Source organism: Pleurodeles waltl, chromosome 11 (genome assembly GCF_031143425.1).
Source record: "Pleurodeles waltl isolate 20211129_DDA chromosome 11, aPleWal1.hap1.20221129, whole genome shotgun sequence".
NCBI classification, from domain to species: domain Eukaryota; kingdom Metazoa; phylum Chordata; class Amphibia; order Caudata; family Salamandridae; genus Pleurodeles; species Pleurodeles waltl.
Window position 1 is genome coordinate 126,257,816 of NC_090450.1, and position 27,102 is coordinate 126,284,917.

At 46.5% G+C, this 27,102-nt stretch overlaps 1 protein-coding gene across 1 annotated transcript in view; it reads left to right on the plus strand.

The window, feature by feature from the left end:
• The window catches only part of KPNA4 (karyopherin subunit alpha 4), a 220,172-nt gene that overhangs the window by 77,189 nt on the left and 115,881 nt on the right, over positions 1 to 27,102 (plus strand). Inside the window, exon 15 of the mRNA XM_069213245.1 lies at positions 22,041 to 22,203. Coding sequence (XP_069069346.1) covers positions 22,041 to 22,203 — 163 coding nt within the window. The remainder of the gene's footprint in view (positions 1 to 22,040; positions 22,204 to 27,102) is intronic.

Genomic DNA, 27,102 nt, shown 5'->3' on the forward strand with positions numbered 1-27,102 from the left:
CCATTGTTTCCACAATTGGCACAACCCTGGCACCTAGGTAAGTCCCTTGTAACTGGTACCAAGGGCCCTGATGCCAGGGAAGGTCTCTAAGGGCTGCAGCATGTCTTATGCCACCCTAGGGACCCCTCACTCAGCACAGACACACTGCTTGCCAGCTTGTGTGTGCTGGTGGGGAGAAAATGACTAAGTCGACATGGCACTCCCCTCAGGGTGCCATGCCAACCTCCCACTGCCTGTGGCATAGGTAAGTCACCCCTCTAAGTAGGCCTTACAGCCCTAAGGCAGGGTGCACTATACCACAGGTGAGGCATAGTGCTCATGCACATATGCCCCCTACAGTGTCTAAGCAAAACCTTAGACATTGTAAGTGCAGGGTAGCCATAAGAGTATATGGGCTGGGAGTCTGTCAAAAACGAACTCCACAGCTCCATAATGGCTACGCTGAATACTGGGAAGTTGAGTATCAAACTTCTCAGAATAATAAACCCACACTGATTCCAGTGTTGGATTTATTAAAAAATGCACACAGAGGGCATCTTAGAGACGCCCCCTGTATTTTACCCAATTGTTCAGTGCAGGACTGACTGGTCTCTGCCAGCCTGCTGCTGAGACGAGTTTCTGACCCCATGCGGTGAGAGCCTTTGTGCTCTCTGAGGACAGAAACAAAGCCTGCTCTGGGTGGAGGTGCTTCACACCTCCCCCCTGCAGGAACTGTAACACCTAGCAGTGAACTTCAAAGGCTCAAGCTTCGTGTTACAATGCCCCAGGGCACTCCAGCTAGTGGAGATGCCCGCCCCCTGGACCCAGCCCCCACTTTTGGCGGCAAGTCCAGGAGAGATAATGAGAAAAACCAGGAGGAGTCACTGGCCAGTCAGGACAGCCCCTAAGGTGTCCTGAGGTGACTCTGACTTTTAGAAATCCTCCATCTTGTAGAAGGAGGATTCCCCCAATAGGGATAGTAATGTGCCCTCCTCCCCTTGGGAGGAGGCACAAAGAGGGTGTACCCACCCTCAGGGCTAGTAGCCATTGGCTACTAACCCCCCAGACCTAAACACGCCCTTAAATTTAGTATTTAAGGGCTCCCCTGAACCTAAGAATTTAGATTCCTGAAACCTACAAGAAGACTGCTGAGCTGAAAAACCCCTGCAGAGGAAGAACAGAAGACACCAACTGCTTTGGCCCCAGTCCTACCGGCCTGTCTCCTGCCTTCCAAAGAAACCTGCTCCAGCGACGCTTTCCAAAGGACCAGCGACCTCTGAAACCTCAGAGGACTGCCCTGCTTCAAGAAAAACAAGAAACTCCTGAGGACAGCGGCCCTGCTCCAAAAAGACTGCAATTTTGTTTCAGAGGAGCAGATTTAAAGACCCCTGCAATCCCCGCAAGAAGCGTGAGACTTGCAACCCTGCACCCGGCGACCCCGACTCGAATGGTGGAGAAACAACACCTCAGGGAGGACCCTCCGGCGACTCCGAGACTGTGAGTAACCAAAGTTGTCCCCCCTGAGCCCCCACAGCGACGCCTGCAGAGGGAATCCCGAGGCTCCCACTGACCGCGACTGCCTGACTCTAAAAATCCCGACGGCTGGAAAAGACCCTGCACCCTCAGCCCCCGGCACCTGAAGGATCGGAACTTCAGTGCAGGAGTGACCCCCAGGAGGCCCTCTCTCGTGCCCAGGTGGTGGCTACCCCGAGGAGCCCCCCTTTGCCTGCCTGCACCGCTGAAGAGACCCCTTGGTCTCCCATTGATTTACATTGCGAACCCGACGCTTGTTTGCACACTGCACCCGGCCGCCCCCTTGCTGCTGAGGGTGTACTTTCTGTGTGGACTACAAAACCCCCCTGGTCTGCCCTCCGAAGACGCGGGTACTTACCTGCAAGCAGACCGGAACCGGGGCACCCCCTTCTCTCCATTGAAGCCTATGCGTTTTAGGCACCACTTTGAACTCTGCACCTGACCGGCCCTGAGCTGCTGGTGTGGTGACTTTGGGGTTGCTCTGAACCCCCTACGGTGGGCTACCTTGGACCCCAATCTTAACCCCGTAGGTGGTTTACTTACCTGCAAAAACTAACAGTTCGATGGCATATGTTGCTGCAGATACACATGTTTGGCACAGTCCGCTGCCTGGTGTTGGGCTCGGAGTATTACAAGTTGTTTTTCTTCGAAGAAGTCTTTTTGGTCACGGGACCGAAGGACTCCTCCCTCCTCGGCTCCATTGCGCATGGGCGTCGACTCCATCTTAGATTGTTTTTTTCCGCTGTCGGGTTCGGACGTATTCCTTTTCGCTCTGTGTTTCGGTTCGGAAAGTTAGTCAGAATCTCGGAAGAAAGCGTCGGTATTGTTCCGTTCGGTATCGGGATAGTTAGGTACATCGACACCGATCATCGGAAGACTTTGGGGTAGTTTCGATCCCCCATCGGGGCCTGGTCGGCCCGACCGCGTGCGACATCGAAGCCGATGGAACGGACCCCGTTTCGTTTCTGCCCAAAATGTCACAGTAAGTATCCTTATACAGATCAGCACTTGGTCTGTAACTTGTGCTTGTCCCCCGAGCACAAGGAGGATACCTGTGAAGCCTGTCGAGCCTTCCGGTCCAGAAAAACACTCCGGGACCGAAGAGCCAGGCGTCAACAAATGGCGTCCACGTCGACAAAACAACGTTTCGACGAGGAAACATTCTCGGTTCCGGAATCAGAATCCGGAGACTCTGACGTCGAACAACAGCAACAAACTGTGAGTAAGACGTCAAAGTAAATCCATCGACAAACCGAAAGCCCAGGGGACGCCACTGCCAACAGGCCATGGCTCGACCCATAAAACAGGCGACCCGTCGAAGGCGCCGAAAAAGGGCAGGCCCATAGCGAAGACACCCGACTCCGGTCGAGGGACCGCCATGGAGCAACCTCGGAGCCGAGAAAGCGGCTCCGAGAGACAAAAACAAGATACCGGCACCGAAAAACATCGGCACCGAGAATCCATGCCGAAAGGAACAAAAATTCTGTCGGTGCCGAAACCGAAAAAAGATTCTCTCTCGGCGCCGAAAAATACCACACCTTCATCCTACTCAGAGGAACAAGGAATGAGTGGCCAAATGCACAAATTTGGACAAGAGCTCCAAAGTGTAGAATCGGACTACACACAAAAGAGACTGTACATCCAGCACGACACAGGGAAGATATCAACCCTTCCCCCAATCATGAGGAAAAGAAGGATCGGACTTCCAAAGGATGACGCACAACCACAAGCCAAAGTGGTTAAAGTCACGCCTCCGCCCTCTCCACCACAGGCATCGCCGGCACAAACACCGCCACAAATGCACTCACCAGCGCAAACTACCATAAGTCATGACGATCAGGATCAAGACGCTTGGGACCTGTATGACACCCCAGTGCCGGACAATGATCCCGAGTCATACCCCACAAAGCCGTCACCGCCAGAGGACAGTACCTCATACTCGCAACTGGTGGCTAGGGCAGCAGAATTCCACAATGTCCAACTGCATTCCGATCCTATAGAGGATGATTTTTTATTTAACACCCTCTCGGCTACACACAGCCAATATCAATGTCTCCCAATGCTACCAGGGATGTTACGGCACGCAAAACAAATTTTTGAAGAGCCCGTAAAATCAAGAGCCATCACCCCAAGGGTGGATAAGAAATACAAACCACCACCCACAGACCCAGTGTTTATTACTTCGCAGTTACCACCTGACTCCGTGGTAGTAGGGGCAGCTCGCAAGAGAGCGAATTCACATACATCTGGCGACGCCCCACCTCCGGACAAAGAAAGCCGAAAATTTGATGCGGCAGGGAAAAGAGTAGCATCACAGGCAGCCAACCAGTGGCGCATCGCAAATTCACAAGCGCTGCTGGCCAGATATGACCGCGCACACTGGGACGAGATGCAACTTCTCGTAGACCATCTTCCCCAGGAATACCAAAAAAGGGCGCAGCAAATAGTGGAAGAGGGACAAACGATCTCAAACAATCAAATCCGCTCTTCACTAGACGCAGCCGATACTGCAGCAAGAACAGTCAACACTGCTGTCACCATAAGGAGACACGCTTGGCTACGCACTTCAGGCTTCAAACCTGAAATCCAGCAGGCTGTCCTTAATATGCCCTTCAACGAGAAAAAACTTTTTGGCTCTGAAGTGGATACAGCCATTGAAAAACTTAAAAAGGACACAGACACGGCCAAGGCCATGGGCGCACTCTACTCCCCGCAGAGCAGAGGCTCTTTCAGAAAAACTCCATTTAGAGGGGGGTTTCGTGGCCAACCCACAGACACCACCAGCCAACAAACAAGAACCACACCATATCAGGGTTCCTTCCAAAGAGGAGGTTTCAGGGGATATCGGGGGGGTCAATTCCCAAGGAGTAGGGGAAGATTCCAGACTCCAAAAACACCTCCACCTAAACAGTGACTTTCAAGTCACGCAACCCCTTCACTCAACACCAGTGGGGGGAAGACTAAGCCAATTCTACCAATCTTGGCAACAGATTACAACAGACAATTGGGTATTAGCAATAATCCAACATGGCTATTGCATAGAATTCCACAACTTCCCACCAAACATCCCCCCCAAAACACGCAAAATGTCACCACAACATTTAGAACTTTTAGGACTAGAAGTTCAAGCACTACTGCAAAAGGATGCAATAGAGTTAGTACCAGTACAACAAAAAAACACAGGAGTTTACTCCCTGTACTTTCTAATTCCAAAAAAAGACAAAACATTAAGACCAATATTAGATCTCAGGACACTAAATACCTACATCATATCGGACCATTTTCACATGGTCGCACTACAAGACATCATTCCACTGCTCAAACAGCAAGATTACATGACCACATTAGACCTAAAGGATGCGTACTTTCATATACCAATACACCCTTCTCACAGAAAGTACCTACGGTTCGTATTCAAAGGAATACATTACCAATTCAAGGTGTTGCCATTCGGAATAACAACTGCACCAAGAGTGTTCACAAAATGTCTAGCAGTAGTAGCAGCACACATCAGGAGAACACAGATACATGTGTTCCCTTACCTAGACGATTGGCTAATCAAGACCAACACAGTAAAAAAATGCGCAAACGACACCACATTTGTCATACAAACCCTTCACAAACTGGGGTTTTCCATCAACTATACAAAATCACACCTAGAACCGTGTCAAACACAACAATATCTAGGAGCAACCATCAACACATCAAAAGGAATTGCCACTCCAAGTCCACAAAGAGTGCAGGCATTCCACAAGGTAATAAGTGCTATGTTTCCAAACCAAAAGATACAAGCAAAATTTGTGCTAAAACTTCTAGGCATGATGTCATCATGCATAGCCATTGTCCCAAACGCAAGACTACACATGCGACCCTTACAACAGTGTCTAGCATCACAATGGTCACAAGCACAGGGTCAACTTCAAAATCTGGTGTTGGTAGACCGCCAAACATACCTCTCGCTTCTATGGTGGAACAACAAAAATTTAAACAAAGGGCGGACATTTCAGGACCCAGTGCCTCAATACGTTATAACAACAGATGCTTCCATGACCGGGTGGGGAGCACACCTCAATCACCACAGCATTCAAGGACAATGGGATATACACGAAACAAAATTTCATATCAATTACCTAGAACTGTTAGCAGTATTTCTAGCGTTAAAAGCCTTCCAACCCATAATAACACACAAATACATTCTTGTCAAAACAGACAACATGACAACAATGTATTATTTAAACAAACAAGGAGGAACACACTCAACACAATTGTGCCTCCTAACACAAAAAATTTGGCAGTGGGCGATTCACAACAACATTCGCCTAATAGCACAATTTATTCCAGGAATACAAAACCAACTAGCAGACAACCTTTCGCGAGACCACCAACAAGTCCACGAATGGGAAATTCACCCCCAAGTTCTGAACAAGTACTTTCAAATTTGGGGAACACCCCAGATAGATTTGTTCGCAACAAAAGAAAACTCAAAATGCCAAAACTTCGCATCCAGGTACCCACACCGCGAATCACAAGGCAATGCTCTATGGATGAGTTGGTCAGGGATATTTGCGTACGCTTTTCCCCCTCTCCCTCTCCTTCCATATCTAGTAAACAAGTTGAGTCAAAACCAACTCAAACTCATACTGATAGCACCCACATGGGCAAGACAACCTTGGTATACAACTCTACTAGACCTTTCACTAGTACCGCATGTCAAACTACCCAACAGGCCAGATCTGTTAACACAACACAAACAACAGATCAGGCATCCAAACCCAGCATCATTGAATCTGGCAATTTGGCTCCTGAAATCCTAGAATTCGGACACTTAGACCTCACACAAGAATGCATGGAGGTCATAAAACAAGCTAGAAAACCTTCCACTAGACACTGCTATGCATCTAAGTGGAAAAGATTTGTTTACTACTGCCATGCCAATCGAATACAACCATTACATGCCTCTACTAAAGACATAGTAGGATACTTACTACATTTGCAAAAAGCAATTCTCGCTTTTTCATCTATAAAAATACACCTCGCAGCAATATCTGCTTACCTACAAACTACTCATTCATCGTCTCTATTTAGAATACCAGTTATTAAAGCATTCATGGAAGGGCTAAAAAGAATTATACCACCAAGAACACCACCAGTTCCTTCATGGAATCTTAACATCGTCTTAACAAGACTCATGGGTCCACCTTTCGAACCCATGCATTCCTGTGAAATGCAATATCTAACCTGGAAGGTCGCATTTCTCATTGCAATCACATCCCTCAGAAGAGTAAGTGAAATACAGGCATTTACCATTCAAGAACCATTTATTCAAATACACAACAATAAAATAGTTCTAAGAACAAATCCAAAATTTCTGCCAAAAGTAATCTCACCATTCCATTTAAATCAAACAGTAGAATTGCCAGTGTTCTTCCCACAACCAATTCTGTGGCTGAAAGGGCACTACATACATTAGACATCAAAAGAGCACTAATGTATTACATTGACAGAACAAAGCTAATCAGGAAAACAAAACAACTGTTCATAGCTTTTCAAAAACCACACATAGGAAATCCAATCTCTAAACAAGGCATTGCTAGATGGATAGTCAGATGCATTCAAACATGCTATCTTAAAGCCAAAAGAGAATTGCCTATTACACCAAAGGCACACTCAACCAGAAAGAAAGGTGCTACAATGGCCTTTCTAGGAAACATTCCTATGAGCGAAATATGTAAGGCTGCAACCTGGTCTACGCCTCATACGTTTACTAAACACTACTGTGTAGACGTACTAAATGCACAACAAGCTACAGTGGGCCAAGCTGTACTAAGAACATTATTCCAAACTACTTCAACTCCTACAGGCTAAACCACCGCTTTTAGGGGAGGTAACTGCTTTATAGTCTATGCGAAACATGTGTATCTGCAGCAACATATGCCATCGAACTGAAAATGTCACTTACCCAGTGTACATCTGTTCGTGGCATTAGTCGCTGCAGATTCACATGTACCCTCCCACCTCCCCGGGAAGCCTGTAGCCGTTTAGAAGTAGATCATAAATCTTAAACATCTGAACATTTGTAAATAATTATTAGAAACTCTTAACGTACATACATATTCACTCCATTGCATGGGCACTATTTATACCAAACAACTCCATCCTCACCCTCTGCGGGGAAAACAATCTAAGATGGAGTCGACGCCCATGCGCAATGGAGCCGAGGAGGGAGGAGTCCTTCGGTCCCGTGACCAAAAAGACTTCTTCGAAGAAAAACAACTTGTAATACTCCGAGCCCAACACCAGGCAGCGGACTGTGCCAAACATGTGAATCTGCAGCGACTAATGCCACGAACAGATGTACACTGGGTAAGTGACATTTTCATTACTTTACCTCCCCCCAGGAACTGTGAAAATTGCACTGTCCACTTTTAAAACAGCTTATTGTGTTTTATGTAAAAAGTATATATGCTAATGTGATTATTCAAAGTTCCTAAAGTACTTGCCTGCAATACCTTTCAAATGAGATATTACATGTAGAATTTGAACCTGTGGTTCTTAAAATAAACTAAGAAAATATATTTTTCTATAACAAAACCTATTTGCCTGGATTTGTCTGAGTGTGCGTTCCTCATTTATTGCCTGTGTATGTACAACAAATGCTTAACACTACTCCTTTGATAAGCCTACTGCTCGACCACACTACCACAAAATAGAGCATTAATATTATCTCTTTTTGCCACTATCTTACCTCTAAGGGGAACCCTTGGACTCAGTGCATACTATTCCTTACTTTGAAATAGTGCATACAGAGCCAACTTCCTACATCCAGCCTCAGAGCCGAAAACTAGTTCCTATAGAGAGGAACAAGGATTAACCTCCCAATTACGTAGATTTGGAGAGGAGCTTCAAGCTGCAGAGCCTGACTACACGCAAAGAAGGCTTCATATTCATGAGGACACAGGGAAGATAACCACTCTTCCCCCAATCAAAATAAAAAGGAAACTTGCCTTTCAACAAAAGGACAAGCAACCACAGGCCAAAGTGGCAAGGAAAACAACCCCGCCACCGTCTCCACCACCATCAACACATGCATCACCAGCAACAACTCCACAACTGATGCACTCACCAGCTCATACTACAATGAGTCAGGATGATCCCGATGCATGGGACCTTTACGATGCTCCAGTGTCTGACAACAGCCCAGACTCCTACCCCACAAAACCGTCACCACCTGAGGACAGTACATCCTACACACAGGTGGTCGCAAGGGCAGCCGAATTTCACAACGTCACCTTACATTCTGAACCGATTGAGGATGACTTTCTGTTTAACACCCTATCCTCCACCCATAGCCAGTACCAAAGCCTTCCCATGCTCCCAGGAATGCTAAGACATTCAAAACAAATATTTCAGGATCCAGTTAAAGGCAGAGCCATAACTCCAAGGGTGGAGAAAAAGTACAAGCCACCGCCAACAGATCCAATCTATATTACAACACAACTAACACCAGACTCAGTAGTTGTCGGGGCAGCTCGTAAGAGAGCCAACTCTCATACCTCAGGAACGCACCACCTCCAGACAAAGAGAGCCGCAAATTTGATGCTGCAGGAAAAAGGGTTGCAGCAAATCAATGGCGTATTGCCAATTCACAAGCACTTTTGGCAAGATACGACAGAGCTCATTGGGATGAAATGCAACATTTCATCGAACACTTACCCAAGGAGTTCCAAAAAAGAGCGCAACAGGTGGTAGAAGAGGGACAAAGTATCTCAAATAATCGGATACGGTCTTCCATGGATGCAGCAGATACAGCTGCAAGGACAATAAACACTGCAATCACGATACAAAGGCACGCATGGCTGCGCACTTCAGGATTCAAGCCGGAAATCCAACAAGCTGTGCTCAATATGCCATTTAATGAACAGCAATTGTTTGGGCCGGAGGTAGACACTGCCATTGAGAAACTCAAAAAAGACACCGATACAGCCAAAGCCATTGGCGCACTCTACTCCCCGCAGAGCAGAGGCACATTTCGGAAAACACCTTTTAGGGGAGGGTTTCGAGGTCAACCCACAGAAACCACAATCTCACAAACAAGACCTACTTACCAGGGTCAATATCAGAGGGGAGGTTTTCGGGGGCAATATAGAGGGGGCCAATTCCCAAGAAATCGAGAAATTCCAAGGCCCCAAAACTCCTCAAAATAAACAGTGACTCACAAGTCACACAACCCCATCACAACACCTGTGGGGGGGGGAAGACTAAGCCAATTTTACAAACTTTGGGAGGAAATAACAGACACTTAGCAATTATCCAGCATGGTTATTGCATAGAATTTCTTCAATTCCCTCCAAACGTCCCACCGAAAACACACATGTCAAAACAACATATAGATCTTCTAGGACTAGAAGTTCAAGCATTGCTACAAAAGGGCACAATAGAATTAGTACCAAATCTACAAAAAAAACACAGGCGTTTACTCACTGTACTTTCTAATACCCAAAAAGGACAAAACTCTGAGACCAATACTAGATCTCAGAACACTAAATACCTACATCAAATCAGACCACTTTCACATGGTCACGTTACAAGACGTAATCCCACTGCTCAAACAGCAAGATTACATGACAACATTAGACCTAAAAGATGCGTATTTCCATATACCAATACATCCTTCACACAGGAAATACCTAAGGTTCGTATTCCAAGGAATACATTACCAATTCAAAGTGTTGCCATTCGGAATAACAACTGCGCCAAGAGTTTTTACAAAATGCCTGGCAGTAGTAGCTGCACATATCAGAAGGCAGCAAATACATGTGTTCCCGTACCTATACGACTGGTTAATCAAAACCAACACGCTAAAACAGTGTTCACAGCACACAAAATATGTCATACAGACCCTTCACAGGCTAGGTTTCTCCATCAACTACACGAAGTCACACCTTTTGCCGTGTCAAACACAGCAATACTTAGGAGCGACAATCAACACAGCAAAACGGATTGCCACTCCAAGTCCACAAAGGGTTCAAACATTTCACAAGGTAATACAGGCCATGTATCCAACACAAAAGATACAAGTCAAAATGGTAATGAAACTCCTAGGCATGATGTCTTCATGCATAGCCATTGTCCCAAACGCAAGATTGCACATGCGGCCCTTACAACAGTGCCTAGCATCACAATGGTCACAAGCACAGGGTCAACTTCTAGATCTGGTGTTGATAGACCGCAAAACATACATCTCGCTTCTATGGTGGAACAGTACAAATTTAAACCGAGGGCGACCTTTCCAAGACCCAGTGCCACAATATGTCATAACGACGGATGCTTCCATGACAGGGTGGGGAGCACACCTCAATCAACACAGCATCCAAGGACAATGGGACATACATCGGAGGCAGTTTCACATAAATCACTTAGAACTGTTAGCAGTATTTCTAGCGCTGAAAGCATTTCAACCCATAATTACCCCAAAATACATTCTTGTCAAAACAGACAACATGACAACAATGTATTATCTAAACAAACAAGGAGGGACACACTCGACACAGTTGTGCCTCCTAACACAAAAAATATGGCATTGGGCGATTCACAACCACATTCGCCTAATAGCACAATTTATTCCAGGGATTCAGAACCAGTTGGCAGACACTCTCTCGATCACCAACAAACCCACGAATGGGAAATTCACCCCCAAATACTAAACAATTACTTTCAAATTTGGGGAACACCTCAAATAGATCTATTTGCAACAAAGGAAAACTCAAAATGCCAAAACTTCGCATCCAGGTACCCACAAGATCAATCCCAAGGCAATGCTCTATGGATGAACTGGTCAGGGATATTTGCGTACGCTTTTCCCCCTTCTCCCTCTCCTTCCATATCTAGTAAACAAGTTGAGTCAAAACAAACTCACTCATACTAATAGCACCAACATGGGCAAGGCAACCTTGGTACACAACACTACTAGACCTTTCAGTAGTACCTCATGTCAAACTACCCAACAGACCAGATCTGTTAACACAAACAACAGATCAGACATCCAAATCCAGCATCGTTGAATCTAGCAATTTGGCTCCTGAAATCCTAAAATTCGGGCACTTAGACCTCACACAGGAATGTATGGAGGTCATAAAACAAGCTAGAAAACCTACCACTAGACACTGCTATGCAAATAAGTGAAAGATTTGTTTTTTACTGCCATAATAATCAAATTCAACCTTTACACGCATCTGCAAAAGAAATCTAACCTAGCTTTCTCTTCCATTAAAATACATCTTACGGCAATTTCTGCTTACCTACAAATTACGCACTCAATTTCATTATTTAGGATACCAGTCATAAAGGCGTTTATGGAAGGCCTAAAGAGAATTATACCACCAAGAACACCACCAGTTCCTTCATGGAACCTCAACATTGTCCTAACACGACTCATGGGTCCACCTTTTGAGCCCATGCATTCTTGTGAAATGCAATACTGTAGGAAGTTGGCTCTGTATGTGCTATTTCAAAGTAAGGAATAGCATGCACAGAGTCCAAGGGTTCCCCTTAGAGGTAAAATAGTGGAAAAATAGATAATACTAATGCTCTATTTTGTGGTAGTGTGGTCGAGCAGTAGGCTTATCCAAGGAGTAGTGTTAAGCATTTGTTGTACATACACATAGACAATAAATGAGGTACACACACACTCAGAGACAAATCCAGCCAATAGGTTTTGTTATAGAAAAATATCTTTTCTTAGTTTATTTTAAGAACCACAGGTTCAAATTTAACATGTAATATCTTGTTTGGAAGGTATTGCAGGTAAGTACATTAGGAACTGTGAATCATTTCAATTGCATGTATACTTTTCAAGTTATTGACAAATAGCTACTTTAAAAGTGGACACTTAGTGCAATTTTCACAGTTCCTGGGGGAGGTAAGTTTTTGTTAGTTTTACCAGGTAAGTACAACACTTACAGGGTTCAGTTCTTGGTACAAGGTAGCCCACCGTTGGGGGTTCAGAGCAACCCCAAAGTTACCACACCAGCAGCTCAGGGCCGGTCAGGTGCAGAGTTCAAAGTGGTGCCCAAAATGCATAGGCTAGAATGGAGAGAAGGGGGTGCCCCGGTTCCGGTCTGCTTGCAGGTAAGTACCCGCGTCTTCGGAGGGCAGACCAGGGGGGTTTTGTAGGGCACCGGGGGGACACAAGCCCACACAGAAATTTCACCCTCAGCGGCGCGGGGGCGGCCGGGTGCAGTGTTAGAACAAGCGTCGGGTTCGCAATGGAAGTCAATGAGAGATCAAGGGATCTCTTCAGCGCTGCAGGCAGGCAAGGGGGGGCTTCCTCGGGGAAACCTCCACTTGGGCAAGGGAGAGGGACTCCTGGGGGTCACTTCTGCAGTGAAAGTCCGGTCCTGGGGGCTGCGGGTGCAGGGTCTTTTCCAGGCGTCGGGACTTAGGTTTCAGGGAGTCGCGGTCAGGGGAAGCCTCGGGATTCCCTCTGCAGGCGGCGCTGTGGGGGCTCAGGGGGGACAGGTTTTGGTACTCGGTCCTAGAGTAGTCCGGGGGTCCTCCCTGAGGTGTTGGTTCTCCACCAGCCGAGTCGGGGTCGCCGGGTGCAGTGTTGCAAGTCTCACGCTTCTTGCGGGGAGATTGCAGGGTTCTTTAAAGCTGCTTCTTTGGATAAAGTTGCAGTCTTTTTGGAGCAGGTCCGCTGTCCTCGGGAGTTTCTTGTCGTCGAAGCAGGGCAGTCCTCAGAGGATTCAGAGGTCGCTGGTCCCTTTGGAAGGCGTCGCTGGAGCAGAGTTCCTTGGAAGGCAGGAGACAGGCCGGTGAGTTTCTGGAGCCAAGGCAGTTGTTGTCTTCTGGTCTTCCTCTGCAGGGGTTTCAGCTAGGCAGTCCTTCTTGTTGTTGCAGGAATCTAGTTTCTAGGTTCAGGGAGAGCCCTTAAATACTAAATTTAAGGGCGTTGTAAGGAAATGCCTCCTTGGCATGGTTGCCCCCTGACTTTTTGCCTTTGCTGATGCTATGTTTACAATTGAAAGTGTGCTGAGGCCTGCTAACCAGGCCCCAGCACCAGTGTTCTTTCCCTAACCTGTACTTTTGTATCCACAATTGGCAGACCCTGGCATCCAGAGAAGTCCCTTGTAACTGGTACTTCTAGTACCAAGGGCCCCGATGCCAAGGAAGGTCTCTAAGGGCTGCAGCATGTCTTATGCCACCCTGGAGACCTCTCACTCAGCACAGACACACTGCTTGCCAGCTTGTGTGTGCTAGTGAGGACAAAACGAGTAAGTCGACATGGCACTCCCCTCAGGGTGCCATGCCAGCCTCTCACTGCCTATGCAGTATAGGTAAGACACCCCTCTAGCAGGCCTTACAGCCCTAAGGCAGGGTGCACTATACCATAGGTGAGGGTACCAGTGCATGAGCATGGTACCCCTACAGTGTCTAAACAAAACCTTAGACATTGTAAGTGCAGGGTAGCCATAAGAGTATATGGTCTGGGAGTTTGTCAAACACGAACTCCACGGCACCATAATGGCTACACTGAAAACTGGGAAGTTTGGTATCAAACTTCTCAGCACAATAAATGCACACTGATGCCAGTGTACATTTTATTGCAAAATACACCCCAGAGGGCACCTTAGAGGTGCCCCCTGAAACTTAACCGACTATCTGTGTAGGCTGACTAGTTCCAGCAGCCTGCCACACTAGAGACATGTTGCTGGCCCCATGGGGAGAGTGCCTTTGTCACTCTGAGGCCAGTAACAAAGCCTGCACTGGGTGGAGATGCTAACACCTCCCCCAGGCAGGAGCTGTAACACCTGGCGGTGAGCCTCAAAGGCTCACCCCTTTGTCACAGCACCGCAGGACACTCCAGCTAGTGGAGTTGCCCGCCCCCTCCGGCCCGGCCCCCACTTTTGGCGGCAAGGCCGGAGAAAATAATGAGAATAACAAGGAGGAGTCACTGGCCAGTCAGGACAGCCCCTAAGGTGTCCTGAGCTGAGGTGACTCTAACTTTTAGAAATCCTCCATCTTGCAGATGGAGGATTCCCCCAATAGGGTTAGGATTGTGACCCCCTCCCCTTGGGAGGAGACACAAAGAGGGTGTACCCACCTAAACAATACTAAATTTAAGGGCGTGTTTAGGTCTGGGGGGTTAGTAGCCAATGGCTACTAGCCCTGAGGGTGGGTACACCCTCTTTGTGCCCCCTCCCAAGGGGAGGGGGTCACATTCCTATCCCTATTGGGGGAATCCTCCTTCTACAAGATGGAGGATTTCTAAAAGTCAGTCACCTCAGCTCAGGACACCTTAGGGGCTGTCCTGACTGGCCAGTGACTCCTCCTTGTTTTTCTCATTATCTCTCCTGGACTTGCCGCCAAAAGTGGGGGCTGGGTCCAGGAGGCGAGCATCTCCACTAGCTGGAGTGCCCTGGGGCATTGTAACACGAAGCTTGAGCCTTTGAAGCTCACTGCTAGGTGTTACAGTTCCTGCAGGGGGGAGGTGTGAAGCACCTCCACCCAGAGCAGGCTTTGTTTCTGTCCTCAGAGAGCACAAAGGCTCTCACCGCATGAGGTCAGACGCTCGTCTCTCAGCAGCAGGCTGGCACAGACCAGTCAGTCCTGCACTGAACAATTGGGTGAAATACAGGGGGTATCTCTAAGATGCCCTCTGTGTGCATTTTTTAATAAATCCAACACTGGCATCAGTGTGGGTTTATTATTCTGAGAAGTTTGATACTAAACTTCCCAGTATTCAGTGTAGCCATTATGGAGCTGTGGAGTTCGTTTTTGACAGACTCCCAGCCCATATACTCTTATGGCTACCCTGCACTTACAATGTCTAAGGTTTTGCTTAGACACTGTAGGGGCATAGTGCTCATGCACATATGCCCTCACCTGTGGTATAGTGCACCCTGCCTTAGGGCTGTAAGGCCTACTAGAGGGGTGACTTACCTATGCCACAGGCAGTGGGAGGTTGGCATGGCACCCTGAGGGGAGTGCCATGTCGACTTAGTCATTTTCTCCCCATCAGCACACACAAGCTGGCAAGCAGTGTGTCTGTGCTGAGTGAGGGGTCCCTAGGGTGGCATAAGACATGCTGCAGCCCTTAGAGACCTTCCCTGGCATCGGGGCCCTTGGTACCAGGGGTACCAGTTACAAGGGACTTACCTAGGTGCCAGGGTTGTGCCAATTGTGGAAACAATGGTACATTTTAGGTGAAAGAACACTGGTGCTGGGGCCTGGTTAGCAGGGTCCCAGCACACTTCTCAGTCAAGTCCGCATCAGTATCAGGCAAAAAGTGGGGGGTAACTGCAACAGGGAGGCATTTCTTTACAATACACAACTCCTACCTCACCCTCTGCGGGCAAAACAATCTAAGATGGAGTCGACGCCCATGCGCAATGGAGTCGAAATGGGAGGAGTCCCTCGGTCTCGTGACTCAAAGACTTCTTCGAGAAAAACAACTTGTAACACTCCGAGCCCAACACCAGATGGCGGACTGTGCACAGCATGTGAATCTGCAGCGACTAATGCCACGAACAGATGTACACTGGGTAAGTGACATTTTCCATATGTGTATATGTCTCCCTACTTCTAAGAAAACTGAAACAGCGACGCATCCAACAGGGTCCAGCGACCTCTGAAGCCTCAGAGGACTATCCTGCATCTAAAGGACCAAGAAGCTTCCGAGAACAGCAGCCCTGTTCAATAAATTGCAACACTTTGCAACAAAGAAGCAACTTTTAAAGACTACACGTTTCCCGCTGGAAGCGTGAGACTTTCCACTCTGCACCCAACGCCCCCGGCGGAAAACTAACAATACAGGGAGGACTCCACGGCGACTGCGAGCCCGTGAGTAGCCAGAGTTGACCCCCCCCCCCCCCCTTGAGCCCCCGTAGCGACGCCTGCAGAGGAAATCCAGAGGCTCCCCCTGACCGCGACTGCCTGCTTCAAGGAACCCGATGCCTGGAAAGCACACTGCACCCGCAGCCTGCAGGAGCGACTCCCCAGGCAACCCTCTGCCTAGCCCAGGTGGCTACCCCGAGGAGCCCCCCGTGCCTGCCTGCATCGTTGAAGAGACCCCCAGGTCTCCCCATTGATTCCTATTGAAAACCCAACACCTGTTTGCACTCTGCACCCAGCCGCCCCTGTGCCGCTGAGGGTGTACTTGCTGTGCCTGCTTGTGTCCCGTGCCCTCCAAAATCCCCCTGGTCTGCCCTCCAAAGTCACGGGTACCTACCTGCTGGCAGACTGGAACCAGGGCACCCCTATTTCCATTGAAGCCTATGTGTTTTGGGCACCACTTTGACCTCTGCACCTGACCGGCCCTGAGCTGCTGGTGTGGTAACTTTGGGGTTGCCTTGAACCCCCAACGGTGGGCTACCTTGGACCCAACTATGAACCCTGTAAGTGCTTTACTTGCCTGTGAACTTAACATTTACTTACCTCCCCCAGGAACTGTTGATTTTTGCACCAAGTATCCACTTTTAAAATATCTTATTGCTACTATTAACACTACCGTCTGATAAGCCTACTGCTCGACCACACTACCACAAAATAGAGCATTAGAATTATCTCTTTTTGCCACGATCTTACCTCTAAGGGGAACCCTTGGACTCTGTGCACACTATTTCTTACTTTGAAATAGTATATACAGAGCCAACTTCCTACACACTTGGACCAGGCAGCTATGACTCCCCATGCTGCTGTGGAGATGTCAGTCGGACCCTACAAGAAGTTCTTCTCGCACAGTGCAAGTGTCAGATCAGACCTCCAGAAGCTCAGCCTAACTATTTGGCACCTGGGGTCTTAGACTATGGTTATTTAAATCTTTCTGAGGAATGTATGATGTTAAATTGCAAAGTGGAAAATATCCATTATTGCATTGACAAACACCTCCACTCCTTTAAGCTTGATGACCAAAACCTTCTTTGCAAACTCTCACATTTGGAGACGTCTGGTCTTGCCTTTACACCTCTATGGTTACACCTACCTACTGTTGCGGTCTGTATCCAAAATGTGCAAAACATTGAACATTCATCCTTAGGATTCCAGTAGTCCTGGCATTTATGAAGGATTTTACAGTTTTAATCTTCAAAAATGCCCCCTGCATGAAACTGTTCTGTGGTCTTCATATGCCTCGTGGGGCCACCCTTTCAACCCTTCCATTCATGCTACTTCCAGTTCCTTTCCTGGAAGGTAGCTTTCCTCGTGGCCATAACTTTCGTCAGGTGACTTAGCTTACTACAGGCGCTCACTATATAAGCGTCCTTCATTGACGTTCCCAAAGATGCCATTTATAATCAGAACCAATCCCAAATTTCTCACTAAGGTGGTCTCCCGTTTCCACCTCTTTCCCAGTCTTTACTTAGTCTGACTTGGTAGCCGAAGGAGCATAACCTACATTGTCTAGCAAAAGAGCTCTTATGTATTACATTGACCGGTTCAAGCCTTTTTGTTATTCTAATAAGCTCTTTGTTGCCTCACACAGGCTCCCAGTCTCTAAAGCTACCATAGCCAATTGGATAGTCAAGTGCATCCAAACCTACTACCACAAAACCAAGGGGTCCTAACTGTTATGTCCCACCCAGGAAACACTCCACTCATAAGGCAACCATGGCTTTCTCTGGGAAACATTCCTTTAACTGCAGAACTGCTAGGTGGTGCAGTCCACACGTTTACCAAACACTTTGGGTCATCTAGTCTGGCAACAGGCCAAACAGTCTTAAGGATTTTATGTTAGACAACTGCATTGTAAACACGCTAGCTGCATCTTCATGAGAGTACTGCTTTTCAGTCCATGCAGAGCATGTGTATCTACAGCCACACATGCTACAGATAGACCCTGTAAGCATCTGATAGTAGCTTGTAATGTTGTATATCAGATGTCTCCAGCTGGTTGATCGCAGGCTACCAGTAGCTTGTAGGCACGTTTTAGGTAGCTCATGCATTTAACCCAGGGAAAAAAAGATAAAGGAAAATAAAGATGCTTTTAAAATACAGGGAGTGCAGAATTATTAGGCAAGTTGTATTTTTGAGGATTAATTTTATTATTGAACAACCATGTTCTCAATGAACCCAAAAAACTCATTAATATCAAAACTGAATATTTTTGGAAGTAGTTTTTAGTTTGTTTTTAGTTTTAGCTATGTTAGGGGGATATCTGTGTGTGCAGGTGACTATCACTGTGCATAATTATTAGGCAACTTAACAAAAAAATATATATACCCATTTCAATTATTTATCATTACCAGTGAAACCAATATAACATCTCAACATTCACAAATATACATTTCTGACATTCAAAAACAAAACAAAAACAAATCAGTGACCAATATAGCCACCTTTCTTTGCAAGGACACTCAAAAGCCTGCCATCCATGGATTCTGTCAGTGTTTTGATCTGTTCACCATCAACATTGCGTGCAGCAGCAACCACAGCCTCCCAGACACTGTTCAGAGAGGTGTACTGTTTTCCCTCCTTGTAAATCTCACATTTGATGATGGACCACAGGTTCTCAATGGGGTTCAGATCAGGTGAACAAGGAGGCCATGTCATTAGATTTCCTTCTTTTATACCCTTTCTTGCCAGCCACGTTGTGGAGTACTTGGACGCGTGTGATGGAGCATTGTCCTGCATGAGAATCATGTTTTTCTTGAAGGATGCAGACTTCTTCCTGTACCACTGCTTGAAGAAGGTGTCTTCCAGGAACTGGCAGTAGGACTGGGAGTTGAGCTTGACTCCATCCTCAACCCGAAAAGGCCCCACAAGCTCATCTTTGATGATACCAGCCCAAACCAGTACTCCACCTCCACCTTGCTGGCGTCTGAGTCGGACTGGAGCTCTCTGCCCTTTACCAATCCAGCCACGGGCCCATCCATCTGGCCCATCAAGACTCACTCTCACTCTCACTCTCATTTCATCAGTCCATAAAACCTTAGAAAAATCAGTCTTGAGATTTCTTGGCCCAGTCTTGACGTTTCAGCTTGTGTTTCTTGTTCAGTGGTGGTCGTCTTTCAGCCTTTCTTACCTTGGCCATGTCTGAGTATTGCACACCTTGTGCTTTTGGGCACTCCAGTGATGTTGCAGCTCTGAAATATGGCCAAACTGGTGGCAAGTGGCATCGTGGCAGTTGCACGCTTGACTTTTCTCAGTTCATGGGCAGTTATTTTGCGCCTTGGTTTTTCCACACGCTTCTTGCGACCCTGTTGACTATTTTGAATGAAACGCTTGATTGTTCGATGATCACGCTTCAGAAGCTTTGCAATTTTAAGAGTGCTGCATCCCTCTTCAAGATATCTCACTATTTTTGACTTTTCTGAGCCTGTCAAGTCCTTCTTTTTACCCATTTTGCCAAAGGAAAGGAAGTTGCCTAATAATTATGCACACCTGATATAGGGTGTTGATGTCATTAGACCACACCCCTTCTCATTACAGAGATGCACATCACCTAATATGCTTAATTGGTAGTAGGCTTTCGAGCCTATACAGCTTGGAGTAAGACAACATGCATAAAGAGGATGATGTGGTCAAAATACTAATTTGCCTAATAATTCTGCACTCCCTTTAGGAAAAAACACACCAGTGCTCAAATTTCTTTCTCTCCTCCTTCACACTGTGCCTTTCAAGTGCCCACACATCCCAGCTGGTTATTCTCACTGACTGATACAAGGTTAGCTAGTCGAGGTAAGGTCATGTTGCATGGGCCTAGCGGGAGGTGCTGTAACAGCCAACAGGCATTTTATTTGTGTGACAAATGTTTAATTGAGGTATTCGTCCCAAGTGGGGAGGGAGTATCACATCTGCTACTAAAGTTTGAGTAATATGGCAAAAAATACTGTGACTGCATATCTTGCAAACTTTGTCTTGTGAATTTTGTAAGGAAGGTGAGATTAAGTACTTGTGAATGGTAGCCCCAGTACAATCAATGGAGATATGCATTTGAAGGGGTGGAAAGGTTTTCATTGCAGGTGAGCCAAAGCAGTCAAAATGTGTTTGCCTACTTGTGACATTAACCTCCTTTGAATTTGCAAGCATAATTCATAGGGATTGGTGTCCATGTCATAGCTAGAAATTGTGAAGCTGTTGCAGTGGCTCTGAAGCCCAAAGTTACAGTTTCTAGTATACGTTTAAATTTAGCTTAATTAACTTAATAGTAAATATACATATCATTTTAATGGGCTAGGATTCCACAAAAAGTGCACTAGTTGGTTGGCTTTTTAGTAGCTCACATGCTCTTCATTGATCTGAAGCTTCTCTTAGTACTCCAAAGACTGGGGACTGCTGTTTTAAATTAACTGGTGTCCACCCTCCTCCCTGTGACCCTGTGTTTAAAAAAAAAAAAAAAAAAAAAACACTACGGATTTGTTGCCCAAAACGTTCGTGCATTGAAAATGTGCTCTTACCTACATATGGGCATTTCAGGCTGATGCTTTGTTTGGCAGGGTGTGCTTTTCAGGCTTGAAAATCTCTGCAGGCATGAGTTTCCCCATCCTGAAAATCCCCTTGAAGTAGTTTCAGAAATTGAGATCCTACATATAGAGCTGATTTGAAGTGGATGACTAATTTAAATGGATCATGAAGCCTTGTGGCTTATACTAGTCTGTGTATGAACAATGGAAAAAGCACCTTACACTTCTGTTTTTGAAGTGTAATGCATTTTTATAAATATATGAAGGGCAAAAAAAAAATTACATTACTTTTTTACTGGCAAGTCCACTGAAACAGGTGAAGGTGTTCACATGCTTATGGCATAAGTATCTGATCTATTTTACAAACTTGTTCACTTACACAACTTTTTTCATTTAAATGTTTAAGTTTCATTCATGTTTACCACTTGAGTACAGAAAACATATGTTTGCATTTAAAAATTAAAAAAAACCAGCCCTTTTTCATTTGGATACTGGTTAAGCAGTGCTACCGTGTGAAATCTGTGGCTGCGTAGGAGGACATAGACTATCCTTGGTGCAGAGGCTCTTACACCGGTCTGGTACAGGACCACTTGGTAGTTTTTATATCACTTCTGGCTGTGTGAAGGCCAGTGACAGGCAGAAGTGGTCTTTCAATATCTTTTCCTGAGTAATAAATCCAAATTTTGCTGGCATCTGAGTGGGAGGATACCCCACACCAAATTCTTGTATGTGAAGTGCCAATGGAAAGCAGGTTGAGGAGTGACCCCTTAAGTGACTGCTTGATTGTGAAAAATGCAGTGGGTGGTTTGAAGTAGGTTAGCTTTACTTTTTTTCAGTAACCTGTGGGGAGACATTTGTAATATTTGCTGCTTAAATTATCACCTTATTTATGGTCCCATAATTATGCTGCTTCTTTATATTTGTCTTTATATTTTTGTTGGGACTGCACCTCAATGTGTAATTTTAGTGCCACAGCCCACTTTTAAAGTACAACAGTGCAATCAATTGAAATGTCAACATTGTACGCACTAAAACAGATTACATTCTGAGTATGTCAATATCGATTTAAAAAAAAAAAAAAAAAAAAATTATGTATGCTTAACATCCCTTCCATTATTGTTCTTCTAGGTTGCCTATCTTATCCAACAAAATGTAATTCCACCCTTCTGCAACTTACTAACTGTAAAAGATGCTCAGGTCATACAAGTAGTGTTGGATGGACTAAGTAACATATTAAAAATGGCTGATGATGAAGCTGAAACAATAGCAAATCTCATAGAAGAGTGTGGAGGTATGACTTTACATTACTGCTTATGAAGCAAGTTTTTCTTTAAATTGTTGAGTACTGATCACTGCTTGAAAAAGTTGCTTACCTGTAATCATTGTTTTCGTCCTGGGAATCCTTTTCAAAGTTAAAAGCACTGAATAGTCCCGCCCACATGTGAAAATCTCTGAGCATGATTGAATGTTTTTTATATATATGTAATAAACTTTGTAAGTAGTACCTAACATCTACAGCCTAAAGAAAGGCTAAAATAAGAGGGCCAGATTACATTGAATTTGCATTTTAAAAAGAATCCAGTTGCACAGAAATGTTAATACAAAATGGCTACGGAAAATCTCCTACAAACCTTTTTGAAAGGGAGAATGAGGCCTTGTTAGCCTATAGGCTGCCATTTACAGAATAGAGAACTGGCACTGTGCCTTTAAGAACCAAGCAGTACAACTTGTATCCCATCATGCCTCATAGGTGACCGGTCCCAGTGATTGTGCTCTCTTCTAACGTTGGGTGTCTTGGTACTTCTTAAACCCCACAACTGGCAGACTGGTGTATCCCTGTAAGTCCCTGGTACCCAGGGCATTGGTACACCTGAGGTCTCTCAGGGGCTGCAGCATGTTATACCACCCAAGGGAGCCCATGCAAACTGTCTTCAGGTCTCCCCTTTGCAGCCTGCGTGAATCGGTGCATGCCTTCACTGTAAGTCACCCCCTCATAAGGTCCTTTAAATCCCAAAGGACAGGGTGTAGGTCTCTGCATGAGCATAGGTCCCCTTACGAACTCCTGTTCCAATACCCTGGACTTTATAAGTGTGGTCTAGCTACATAATGGTAACTCCGAACCTGAGCGTGTTTGGGGTATGATTACGACATGTTTGAAACCAATGATGATGTCAATATTGGTGGCATGATTCTACACACACACGGGGGGGGGCAGGCATTCTTTAGAGGATCCCAAGTTCTGCTCCTACCAGTCTTCCAGAGTCTGTGGGCTGCCAGAAGACCCCAGGCATTATTCTGCACTCCTGCTCCTTGAAGCCCCTGCTTCAACACTCAACCAGGTCCTCTCTGCAAAGACATCTTCTGCTTCTGGCCTCTGGAACCGCTGCTGGACTGCTCAATAACTGAACAAGACTACACCACCTGAGACTACCTCTCCTTTCAACATTGTTTCTGTGGCTCCTGTCAGCACTCTGCAACATCTCCATGGCTGTGCATCCTCTTGGGTTGGCACAAGTTAAGCTGCACCAAGAAGGAATCGCCTTCGGAGTGAAGGAGTCGCCCCTCTGCATCTGCAGGCACCCAAGGCAATGAAGTCGGATTGGTGGGGTCTCTCTGTCCTCCGGATCTGTGAAGGTTCTTCAACACTGGTGGTGGTTCTGAGGGATCTTTTGGGTCCTACCTGCCTTGTATCCAACATGGGAGACTGAGCACTTGCCTCTTCCACTGTGACAGGATCCCTGTGCACTGCGAGTGTTGCACCAATCAAGGTGTGTTGGCTCCTGCTTCAAGGTATTTTCAGGCTCCAAGTAGTCCCAGCTTCCAACACTCTACCTCTGCAAGGACAGTCACCTCTGCGTGTAGGACTCCTTCGGGTGTGCTGACTGGGCCTCACTGCGGCTTACTGTGCCTGCTGCCAGTGGGCTGCTTGTAGGGGCTCCAACTGCTTATGGTGGCTGTCATGTCTTCTGAAGGTCAGCCCAGACTCTCCTCCAAGGGTCAAGTCCCCAGTACCTTAATGGCACTCCCCAGCTCTGCAAAACATCCAACAGCTTCTTTTGCATTTGCTTGTTGGTGGTCCTCCTGACGCCAGCAGCTCGTAGGTGACTTCAGGGACTTCTCAGCAGCTCCTGGACCCTGCTGCTGGACTTCATCCATCACCGTTGATCTGGATCTTCAGCTACAGAAGGGAGTGCATAGGCTCCTGCCTCACCTTGACATTCTTGCATGGACTGGACTCTGTCCCCTTCTTTTGCAGGTCCTCCTAACCCAGAATCCACCCTTTGGTTCCACTGATCCGGTCCTGCTTCTGCTTTCTCCAATTACGACACCCCCATGTTAGCCTATTGGAGAACCGGGTAACTTACCGACCTGCGCTCGGTCGCTAGGTATCTTCTAGGTACTTATTTTTGGGGTTCCACCATCCCCCACCCTTTCCCACCCCCCAGCTCATGTCTAGCTACTCCATATACTCTGGTGGAGGACACCCATTTGCATCCCATTCTTTTAGTATATGGTTTGGCCCCACCATAGAGCCCTTGCTAATTTATGCTTTTCCTGCGTAAATTTTGTGTGTTCATACCTCCAGACAGAGGTATTCCAATGGTAGTCTAGTTTGGTGTGCTTATAATAAAGTACCCTTATTTTTGCAACACTGTATTGTTCCATTTGTGTGATATGTTACTGTGTGACTACTGTGGTATTGCATGTGCTCCACATGCCTTCTAGATAAGTATTGATTATTCAACACAGCTACAGTGTCTAGACAGCCAGGGCTCTCTAGGGTAACACTAACTAATTGGGGTTTGCCTGGACCCAGTATAAAGTGTAATACCATAGGTGTCCACCACACATTAGGCAGGCTTCCTACATCAAACACTCCTGGATTCAGTGAAGCCATCATGGTGCCGGGGGACTTGAGTTGTCGAGTTTCTATCCCATATACTCTAGCTTCACTGGCAATTAAAATATTAAGAATAGACTTACATATTGTTGGGGCAGATCTGCTCATGCAGATATGCTCACACCTGAGATATAGTGCACCCTGCCTCAGGGCTTGTAAGGCTTGCTAGAAGGGTGACTGTAGGAAGTTGGCTCTATGCACTATTTCAAAGTAAAGAATAGTATGCACAGAGTCCAAGGGTTCCCTTAGAGGTAAGATAGTGGCAAAAAGAGATCATACTAATGCTCTATTTTGTGGTAGTGTGGTCGAGCAGTAGGCTTATCAAAGGAATAGTGTTAAGCATTTGTTGTACATACACAGGCAATAAATGAGGAACACACACTCCGAGACAAATCCAGCCAATAGGTTTTGTTATAGAAAAATATATTTTCTTAGTTTATTTTCAGAACCACAGGTTCAAATTCTACATGTAATATCTCATTTGAAAGGTATTTCAGGTAAGTACTTTAGGAACTTTGAATAATTACAGTAGCATATATACTTTTCACATAAAACACAAATAGCTGTTTTAAAAGTGGACACTTAGTGCAATTTTCACAGTTCCTGGGGGAGGTAAGTTTTTGTTGGTTTTACCAGGTAAGTAAGACACTTACAGGGTTCAGTTCTTGGTCCAAGGTAGCCCACCGTTGGGGGTTCAGAGCAACCCCAAAGTCACCACACCAGCAGCTCAGGGCCGGTCAGGTGCAGAGTTCAAAGTTATTGTTAGTTTTAGCAGGTAAGTAAATCACTTACAAGTCTCAGGTTTGGGTCCAAGGTAGCCCACCGTTGGGGGTTCAGAGCAACCTCAAAGTTACCACACCAGCAGCTCAGGGCCGGTGTAAAGAAATGGCTCCCTGTTGCAGTTACCCCCCACTTTTTGCCTGATACTGATGCTGACTAGACTGAGAAGTGTGCTGGGACCCTGCTAACCAGGCCCCAGCACCAGTGTTCTTTCACCTAAAATGTACCATTGTTTCCACAATTGGCACACCCTGGCATCCAGATAAGTCCCTTGTAACTGGTACCTCTGGTACAAAGGGCCCTGATGCCAGGGAAGGTCTCTAAGGGCTGCAGCATGTATTATGCCACCCTAGAGACCCCTCACTCAGCACAGACACACTGCTTACAAGCCGTGTGTGCTAGTGAGAACAAAATGAGTAAGTCGACATGGCACTCCCCTCAGGGTGCCATGCCAGCCTCTCACTGCCTATGCAAGTATAGGTCTGTCACCCCTCTAGCAGGCCTTACAGCCCTAAGGCAGGGTGCACTATACCACAGGTGAGGGCATATGTGCATGAGCACTATGCCCCTACAGTGTCTAAGCAAAACCTTAGACATTGTAAGTGCAGGGTAGCCATAAGAGTATATGGTCTGGGAGTTTGTCTAACACGAACTCCACAGCACCATAATGGCTACACTGAAAACTGGGAAGTTTGGTATCAAACTTCTCAGCACAATAAATGCACACTGATGCCAGTGTACATTTTATTGCAAAATACACCCCAGAGGGCACCTTAGAGGTGCCCCCTGAAACTTAACCGACTGTCTGTGTAGGCTGACTAGTTCCAGCAGCCTGCCACACTAGAGACATGTTGCTGGCCCCATGGGGAGAGTGCCTTTGTCACTCTGAGGCCAGTAACAAAGCCTGCACTGGGTGGAGATGCTAACACCTCCCCCAGGCAGGAGCTGTAACACCTGGCGGTGAGCCTCAAAGGCTCACCCCTTTGTCACAGCACCGCAGGACACTCCAGTTAGTGGAGTTGCCCGCCCCCTCCGGCCACAGCCCCCACTTTTGGCGGCAAGGCCAGAGGAAATAATAAGAACAACAAGGAGGAGTCACTGGCCAGTCAGGACAGCCCCTAAGGTGTCCTGAGCTGAGGTGACTCTAACTTTTAGAAATCCTCCATCTTGCAGATGGAGGATTCCCCCAATAGGGATAGGATTGTGACCCCCCCTCCCCTTGGGAGGAGGCACAAAGAGGGTGTACCCACCCTCAGGGCTAGTAGCCATTGGCTACTAACCCCCCAGACCTAAAAACGCCCTTAAATTTAGTGTTTAAAGGCTTCCCTGAACCTAAGAATTTAGATTCCTGAAACTACAAGAAGAGGACTGCTGAGCTGAAAAACCCCTGCAGAAGAAGAACAGAAGACACCAACTGCTTTGGCCCCAGTCCTACCGGCCTGTCGCCTGCCTTCCAAATAAACCTGCTCCAGCGACGCTTTCCAAAGGACCAGCGACCTCTGAATCCTC